Raw genomic sequence first — 9,675 nt, 5'->3', positions numbered from 1 at the left:
CTATCCCGTCTCTCCCGGTTTCTCCCGCCTTCTCCCCGGGAATTTCGTCGTCGCCACCACGGCTTTTCCGTCCGTCAACAGCGAAGCCGGACTCTCTCCCGCTCCCCCCTTCTCCCCCTGGAGCAGGGGATGTCTCTCCGAGCCGCTCTCGTTCTCCTCCGCCCGGCTCGGCGTTCCAGGCTCCGTGACCGGGGCTCGCTCTCCCCGCGCCGCCACCACCGCGATGTTCCCGAGGTCTTCGCTCTTCCCTCCGCCCTGGGGCGCGGTCGCCCCCTTTCCTGGCTCGGCTGCTGTCTCGGGCTTCCCGGGAATCTCTGTGTCCGGCTCAGGGTGAGCCGGGGGGCCGCGGGGGGCTGGGCTGGGGATCCCGCCACTGTCTTCACACGTGACCATCGCTGCAGCACATACACCCCTGGCGTGTTCTCTCGTGTCCCTGGCGTGTTCCCCCGGCTCCCTGCCATGTTCTCCCTTGTCCCTGCCGTGTTCTCCTGGCTCCCTGCCATGTTCCCCCGGCTCCCTGGCGTGTTCCCCTGGCTCCCTGGCATGTTCCCCTGGCTCCCTGGCATGTTCCCCCAGCTCCCTGGCGCGTTCTCCCGTGTCCCTGGTGTGTTCTCCCGTGTCCCTGGTGTGTTCTCCCGTGTACCTGGCGTGTTCTCCCGTGTCAGTGTGTTCTGTGTCCCTGGCGTGTTCTCCTGTGTCCCTGGCGTGTTCTCCTGTGTCCTTGGCGTGTTCTCCCGTGTCCCTGGCGTGTTCTCCCGTGTCCGTGGTGTGTTCTCCCGTGTCCCTGGCGTGTTCTCCCGTGTCCCTGGCGTGTTCTCCCGTGTCCCTGGCGTGTTCTCCCGTGTCCGGTGTGGAGTCAGGTCCGCCTGGGAGTCTCTCCTCCGTCCCGCGCTCCTGGGCTCCGGGCTCTGGCTCGGCATTCCTGATGGGAACGTCGCCAATCCTGGCTTCCGAAGCAGGAACGTCGCTGTCTCCAGGTGGAGCAGCCATCGAGTCCGCTCTTCCCTCCTCCTCCGTTTTACCGGAAACGGTGACTTCAGAAGTGGGAAGAGACGCCGGGCTGACCAGCTTCCCGTCCGGATCACCCTCCCTCTCCTCCTCCCTCTCGTCCCTCTCCTCCGCCCTCTCCTCCTCCCTCTCCTCCGGTGTCCGGGCGCCGGGCTCCGGTATAACGGAGCCGGGATCTTTGGAGACCGGAGCAACATCGGGATCAGGCGTCCCGCTTCCTGTCTCCCTTTTCGGCCCAGTGGCCCCCTCCGCCCCCCCTGCCTCCTCCCCCTCGCCCGGCTCCGGCGCGGCCTCACGTACGTCAGCGTCTCCCGGTGATTCCCGGTCGGATTCGCTCTCCCGGTGGCACTTGTCAATCGGCGCCACCGTGGCTCCGAGCCGCTCCGTGCCCCCCCTCTCCCGGCTCTCGCCCTGGCCCTCCCGCTCTCTCCCGCCCCCGCCCTCCCTCCCGTTTCCTGGACTCCCGTCTCCCGCAGGCTCGGCCGGAAGCGGATCAGCCGCGGTCTTTTCGGGACCAGTTTCCGGGTCCGGGACAACGTCTCCCTCCGTGGTCTGCGTGTCCTGGGAATCCCCGGCTCTCTCCTCCGCCAGCGACCCTGCCAACAACAACAACAACAACTTCTAATAGCTTCCCAGAGAGCTTGACAGCGACGGAGTCTGACCCCGAACCGGGGTGGGGGGGGGGAGAGAGGGGGAGGCGCTAAGGTGACCGTGAGCACGATCGAAAAAGAAGGGATTTAGGTGGGATTTGAAGGTGGGGAGGGAGGGAGAGAGCGATGATAATAATGAGCAATAATCCCGGCATTTGACCCGACTCCTAATCACGTCGCTGAGACGTCTCGAAGCGCTTCACGGGATACGCTGTAAAGTGCAGTGACTGTGTGTTTTGTGGACGAAACAATTGCGCCCAACGACGTCCCCACAGACAGTCGAGTGACCAAATTATTATTGGTGGTATTTTTGCAGAAAGGATTATTACACCCGGAACAGCCCTCCGCCAATCGGCTAACAAGTGGGTTCCTGATAAACAGGGACGTGTGTGTGTGTGTGTCTGTGTGTGTGTCTGTGTTTGTGTGTGTGTCTGTGTGTGTGTGTGTGTGTCTGTGTGTGTGTGTGTCTCTCTGTCTGTGGAGTAAGGAAACTTGCCTGGGGTTTCGCCCCGACCTGACCCGATGGGGAATATTCCCGGCCCCTCTCCCACACTCACCGGCTCTGGGATTCTCCTGATCTGTCGCTGAGGTCCCGGGCTTCGGTTTTCCCGGGAATATCAGGGACCGGAAATTCTCCGGCTTCCTGGGGACTGGCGGTTTCTTTCTCTCTGGAGCGAAAGGAAAATCCTGGCTCAGGAAAATCGACGGGACACGGGAACAATCGGAACATTTGACCTAACAAACTTCTGTCCACCTCAGTCTGGACAATGCGTACGGATTGTAGAGGGGGTGGGGGGGGGGGACGGGAATTGTCAGCCGGGACATGTCGGGCAGAGAGAAACTCCCTTCTCTTCTCCCTCTTTTCGGGGTCTGTCAGCCCGGCTCAGTCGGAAAGTTGTGGGTTCGAACCCCAACATCAGAGGCTTTTAAGGGGGGGTGTAGGTGAGGAGGGGGGTGTTCAATCGACCCAGAGTTCAGCGAAAGAGAGAGAGAGAGAGCGCGAGAGAGAGAATAACGCAGCCAAAGGCCAATACTTAAACACGGCCTCTTCCCTCCATCCCTCCATCCATCCCCCAACCCCCAAACCCCCACCAACGCCCCAATATGGTCACAGGTCAATGGGTTCCCTCTCACCTTCTTTCACCTGAGTGTCTGTGTCTCTCGTCTACAAAACAAAGACACGTCAGTGAACATTTCGGGGGAATTAGGACCATATTATCATCCTAAAGCCATTTCTAACCCAACCTAATGCTTCCCTGTATTACCTGAGACTGTAATATAATAATAACAATAATAATAATAATAATAATAATCCTGGCATTTGACCCGGCGCCTTATCACGTCGTCGAGACGTCTCAAAACGCTTCACGGGATATATACGCAGTGAGACTGTGTATTTTGTGGGCGAAACGCGGCAGCCAATTGGGCACAAACAGCCGTGGATTGAGTGACCAAATTATTAGTATTCATTTTTGTTTTGTTTGGGGGGAGAGGGATTATTACCCCCAGAAAAGCGACTAACAAGCAGGTTCCTACTTACTGCTGCGTAAACAGAGGCGTGTGTGTGCGCGTGTGTGCATGTGCGAGTCTGTGCGCGTGTATGAGTGTGTGCGTGCGAGTGTGTGTGTGCGGAGCAGGGAAACTTGCCTAAGGTTTCGCCCGAAGGCTCTAACCCCTGAGCTACGGGAGATTGTGATTCCTGAGGCTGTGTTACCTGTTTAGACTCAGCGTCCGTCCCTGCGAACATCTGGCCCTCCAGCTGCGAGATTTCTCTCTGTAACCTGAAACATTAGGCAATCAGTGAACAGTAATAATATGACTAATATCAGTAATACGCGGCCACCAAAATGTCCGGATAACACACGCACCCACTGTCCAGTACGTCTGGAAGAAATGGAGAGGGTTTTTTTTTTAGGTAATGGTGTAGTTAACGTGACTGTGTGCATGTATGTGTGTGTATGACATTGCGTGTGTATGTGTGTGTGTATAACTGTGCGTGTGTGTGTTTGTGTGTGTATGATAGTGGGTGTGTATGATAGTGGGTGTGTATGATAGTGGGTGTGTATGATAGTGGGTGTGTATGACAGTGGGTGTGTATGACGGTGGGTGTGTATGACGGTGGGTGTGTATGACAGTGGGTGTGTATGACGGCGGGTGTGTATGACGGTGGGTGTGTATGACGGTGGGTGTGTATGACGGTGGGTGTGTATGACGGTGGGTGTGTATGACGGTGGGTGTGAGGGGGGTGTGTATGACGGTGGGTGTGTATGACGGTGGGTGTGTATGACGGTGGGTGTGTATGACGGTGTGTGTGTATGACAGTGGGTGTGTATGACAGTGGGTGTGTATGACAGTGGGTGTGTATGACAGTGGGTGTGTATGACAGTGGGTGTGTATGACAGTGCGTGTGTATGACAGTGGGGTGTGTATGACAGTGGGTGTGTATGACAGTGGGTGTGTATGACAGTGGGTGTGTATGACAGTGGGTGTGTATGACGGTGGGTGTGTATGACAGTGGGTGTGTATGACGGTGGGTGTGTATGACAGTGCATGTGTATGACAGTGGGTGCGTGTGTATGACAGTGGGTGCGTGTGTGTGACTCTCACCTGTTAATGGTCTCCTCGAGCTGTTGGAGCTGTGTTAACCCTTCGCTCTCCGGGTGCCTGGTCGGGCTGTGGTCTGACCCCGAGGAGCCCACAGACCCTTCCATCAGCCATTGTTCCCTCAGGGAGCACCGCTGAAACACACAGAGCGCGGGAGCCACTGGGTATAATAATAATAATAATAATAATAATAATCCCTGCGTTTGACACAGCGCCTTATCACGTCGTTGAGACCTTTCACATCGATTCACAGACTACACTGTAAAGCAAAGCGTAGTGACGGTACATTTTGTGGGGGAAACGCGGCAGCCCAATGGCGCTCAGCGACGTCCCCACAAACAGCTGCGGATTGAAGTGACCGCATTTTTTTTTCTCTGGAGGGAATATTATTATTATTATTATTTATTATTACCCCCTGAAAGCGATCATCCATTCGACTAACAAGCGGGTTCCTACTGACTGCGAGGTGAACAGGGGCGCGTGTGTGCGTGTGTGCGTGTGTGCGTGCGTGCGTGTGTGTGTGTGTGTATGTGTGCGTGTGTGTGTGTAGTAGAAACCTGCCTAAGGTCCCGACCCGGTCAGGAATCAAACCTGGGTCCTCTCGCTTGCGAGGTGACCGTGCTGACCACTGAGCCACGGGACTCCACAGAATTCCCGGGGTAGAATTCCCACCTCCCTCCCTCCCTCCCTCTCTCCCACATCCTTCCTACCTTTAATCGCTGCAGTTTCAGTTTCTCCTCCTCCAGCTCCTGCTTCTTCCTCTCGATCTCTTCCTGGATTTTTCTCTTCTCCTGACAGTGGAGGGGGGGGGGAAATATCAGAGACACGGTTTTATTTTGGGGGGAGGGGGAGGTGCGAGAGGAGGTGGGGGGGGAATGTGTCTCAAAGAGCGTTCGGATCAGAATTAATCATTAAATCTTATTGATCAGCGGGTGCTGTTGGGGTGGAGGGGGGAGAGCGCTGTCTTGTCAGAGATGAGATGTTACACCAACAACCCCTCGTCTGCCCACACCCCCCCCACCTCTCCCCCACACCCCTCAGTCTGTGCCCTGTTCAGGACTGATGTTAAAGATTCACCCACCGTTGTCGAGAAAAGAGAAGGGAGTTTCTGTCTCTCTCTCTCTCCCCCTCTCTCTCTCCCTCCCACCCAAGAACATCCCCCTCCCTTCCCGGTCCCCCCCCCCCCCCAGATAAAAACACACAGTCACTACACTTTACAGTGTACCCCGTGAAGCGCTTTGAGGCATCTCGACGACCTGATAAGGCGCTGCGTCGAATGCGAGTATCATTATTGTTATTGTGTTCCCTTACCGTGATGGCTTGGAGCCTCAACTTCAACTGTTCCGTCTCCGCCATTCCCACCTGCAACGGGAAGCGAGACACGGAGTGAGAGACGCTCCCGGAAAAGTGCCTCGATCCCACCTGGCCCAGGACACTCAAACGCTCGTAGCTTTCGAAAGGGAATTGGACAGGGACTCGACACGGGGGAAAAAAATGTGCGGGGCTTCAGGGAGAGTGCGGGGGTGTGGGACTAGTTGGGGTAAGAGCGGGGGGGGGGGAGTGGGAACTAGTTGGGGTAAGAGTAGGCGAACAGTTGGATAGCAATTAGCTCCCAAGTTTCGCCCACAAAAGTCACTACACTTTACAGTGTGTGTCCTGTGAAGCGCTTTGAGACATCGCAAAGTCGTGATAAGGCGCTGTGTCAATCCCAGGATTTATTGCTGTGGTGATTATGATTATTATTGCGATTATTACTATTATTGTAGCTCTCTTCAGAGAGCAGCACCGGCCCCGATGGGCCGAATGGCCTCCTTCTGTGCTGTAGGATTGTGAGATTCTCCGATTCTAAGTGACAGCCACGGATGGTTGGTCCCAGGCTGCGAACTGACCAGACATTCGGGGGTTAATGAACGCTGCACACGGGCGCGCGCACACACACACTCAGACACACACACACTCAGACACACACACACACACACTCAGACAGACACACACACACACTCAGACACACACACACACTCAGACACACACACACACACACACTCAGACACACACACACACACTCAGACACACACACACTCACACACACACTCGCACACACACACACACTCAGACACACACACACTCAGACACACACACACTCAGACACACACACACACTCAGACACACACACTCTCAAACACACACACACTCAGACACACACACACACTCAGACACACACACACACTCACACACAGACACACACTCACAGACACACACAAACACAGACTGACTGAGAGTTTGAAGCTGGAATGTGTTCCTGAGGGTCAAAGTTTGCTTGTGTTTTTGTGTGTCAATGCGAGAGACGTGCTAAGCTCTCCTCTCTCTCTCTCTCTCTCTCACATTCTCTCTCTCTCTCTCTCCCCCCCCCGTCCGGCCCCCTGCTCGGCCCCTCGCGCCCTCCTCCTCCGCTCCACCGTCGTCGGCCGAGCCTTCAGCCGCTAACCCCGGAACGCTCGCCCCCCCAATCCCTCCGCCTCGCCCCACCTTTCCTTCCCCATCTTCAGGTCGCGCCCGGAGACCCTTCCCCTTCGACCGGGCTCCACCGCTGTCGAGCGCTCTGGGGCGCTACCCTGCGTGAGCGAGCGAGCGAGGGATGGAGGGAGGGAGGGAGCGAGGGAGGGGACGCTGTGTGCAATGCATGTCGTTGTCGTTGTTGTTGTCGGTGGTGGTGGTGGTGGTGGTGTCAGTCCCGCTGTGAGGCAGAGCTTCTCTCACTCTCTCGCTGTGTGTCAGGGCAAGTCCTGGCCTGTGAGATGGGTATTACACACACAAGTTTCCTCCAGTCCCTCCTCACTCGCCCGCACTGCCCTTCCGCGCCCCCCCCACCCACCCGCCCCCCCCACCCCCCCCCCCCACCCGCCCCCTCCTCCACTCGCCCGCACTGCCCTTCCGCGCCCACCCCACCCTCCTCTCTCATCTCCTCTCCTCTCCTCACCTCTCCTCACCTCCCCCCCTAACTTCCCCTCCCCTCCCCTCTCCCAGATCGAGCCCGCACCCTGACTTCTCAGATATAATCGTGCAGGAATGCATTACTCACACACTCTCACACTCACTCTCTCACACACTCACTCTCTCACACTCACACTCACTCTCACACACTCACTCTCACACACACACACACACTCTCTCACACATACTCACTCTCAAATTCACACACACTCACTCACTCTCACACTCACACACACTCACTCTCTCACACACACTCACTCTCACACTCACACACACTCACTCTCACACACTCACACACTCACTCTCACACTCACTCACAGACACACACACTCTCTCACACACACTCACACTCACAGACACACACTCACACATACTCATTCTCACACTCACTCTCACACTCACTCACACTCACTCTCACACTCTCACAACTCACACACTCATTCTCTCACACTCACACGCACATTCACTCTCACACACTCACACTCACTCTCACACACACATACCTTCACTGCTGGGGCTAAAATCTCGCCAACTCCCAGCTCAGCCAACCATTAGCAATGTGACCTCTCCCTACTTTTCTCTCTCTCTCCTTCTCTCTCTCCCCCTCTCTCTCTCTTTACTTTTCCCTCTCGCTCACTCTTCCTTTGTGCTCTTTTTCACTCTCTCGCTCTCTCGTGCACACTTGTTCTTGCTGTCTCTCTCTCTCTCTATCTCTCTCTCACTAACTCTGCCTCTTTCACTCTCTCACTCCCTCCCTCCCTCACTCGCTCTTGTTCCTGCTGTTTTTCACTCACTTTATCTCTCTCGCTCACTCACTCACTCACTCACTCATTCACCCACCCTCCCTCCCTCTCTCTCTCTCTCTCTCTCTCTCGCGCTCTCTCATTCACTCACTCTCATTCCAACAGGTGTCTTCCACTCACTTTCTCTCCCTTGCGCTCGCTCACTCACTCACTCACTCACTCACTGACTCGCTCGCTCGCTCGCTCACTCACTCACTCACTCACTGACTCGCTCGCTCGCTCACTCACTCTGTCTCTCTTGCACGCTCGCTCTCTGACTCTTGCCCACACCCACAGACACTCTCTCTATCTCTCCCTCGCTCTCTACCTGGCTTGAGTTGGCGGTGGTTGGGGGGTAAATCAGCGGTTTTGCTTGACGTACTTCACAGACGGATTCCTTTCATTTCCAGGTTAAAGTCCTACCTGCGAAGGGAGGGAGGGAGGGAGGGAAGGAGGGAGCGAGGGAGGGAGGGAGGGAGGGAAGGAGGGAGGGGGTGGGTGGGTAGGCAGAGGTGTTGGAGGGTGCTTCCTGTGATTAGGTACTCACAAGACAGGCTGGTTTGACTGGAAAGAGTTTTGTTTGCCGTCCCCCGGAATGTGGACCTTCAGTGACTGACACACACCGACACACACACACACGCACACAGTGTAAAATATTTACAGCTACACCCAGACTCATCTTACACTCACCGCACACACACACACACACACACACACACACACACAGACAGTCATAGGAGCGGGAAGAGGCCATTCAGCCCATCGAGCCCGTTCTGCCATTCTGTAAGACCTCGGCTCGATCTGTACCTCAAGTCCAATTACCAGCCCTTTGCTCCAAATCCCTTGATAATAAAATAATAATAGTTGTTGCATTTGATGTAGCGCCTTATCACGGGTTCGTGGCGTCTCAAAGCGCTTCCCAGGATATACTGTAAAGTGTAGTGACTGTGTGTTTTCTGAGCGAAATTTGATACCTATCTGAGGCTCCAATGGCAGAGGAGGGGGGAGGGTACCGCATGGTCAGAGGTGTCGTCCTTTGAATGGCTCATTAACAACAATAATAAAATAATAATAACTACATTAGATATAGTGCCTTATCACGTCTTCAAGATATGTACTATGTGTATTACTGTACAGTGTGTGACAGTGTACAGTGTGTGTGTGTGACTGTGTGTGTACAGTGTGTGTGACTGTGTGTGTGTAGTGTGTGTGGGTGACTGTGTGTGTACAGTGTGTGTGTGTGACCATGTGTGTACAGTGTGTGTGACTGTGTGTACGGTGTGTGTGACTGTGTGTGTACGGTGTGTGTGACTGTGTGTGTACAGTGTGTGTGTACGGTGTGTGTGACTGTGTGTGTACGGTGTGTGTGACTGTGTGTGCGGTGTGTGTGACTGTGTGTGCAGTGTGTGTGACTGTGTGTGCGGTGTGTGTGACTGTGTGTGTGCGGTGTGTGTGACTGTGTGTGTGCGGTGTGTGTGACGGTGTGTGTGCGGTGTGTGTGACTGTGTGTGTGCGGTGTGTGTGACTGTGTGTGTGACTGTGTGTGTGCGGTGTGTGTGACTGTGTGTGTGACTGTGTGTGACTATGTGTGTGACTGTGTGTGCGGTGTGTGTGACTGTGTGTGTGACTGTGTGTGACTG

General features: G+C 55.3%; 1 protein-coding gene across 1 annotated transcript; it reads right to left on the bottom strand.

Annotated features, from left to right (window-relative positions):
- Positions 1-8,420, bottom strand: LOC121851104 (paralemmin-3-like). Its single transcript, XM_042344635.1, has 9 exons — positions 8,364-8,420; positions 5,574-5,624; positions 4,973-5,053; positions 4,266-4,396; positions 3,373-3,439; positions 2,793-2,823; positions 2,216-2,326; positions 1,305-1,604; positions 1-1,034 (listed from the first exon to the last, which is right to left on the bottom strand). Exons 2-9 carry the CDS (start codon positions 5,616-5,618, stop codon positions 1-3), a joined length of 1,800 nt encoding a protein of 599 aa, XP_042200569.1. The 5' UTR covers positions 5,619-5,624; positions 8,364-8,420.
- Positions 8,421-9,675: the final 1,255 nt, after the last annotated feature.

This window comes from Callorhinchus milii, unplaced genomic scaffold (genome assembly GCF_018977255.1).
Source record: "Callorhinchus milii isolate IMCB2004 unplaced genomic scaffold, IMCB_Cmil_1.0 Scaffold29, whole genome shotgun sequence".
NCBI classification, from domain to species: Eukaryota; Metazoa; Chordata; class Chondrichthyes; order Chimaeriformes; family Callorhinchidae; genus Callorhinchus; species Callorhinchus milii.
Note: the sequence above shows the minus strand (reverse complement) of the source record. Positions and strands in the feature narration are given on the sequence as shown.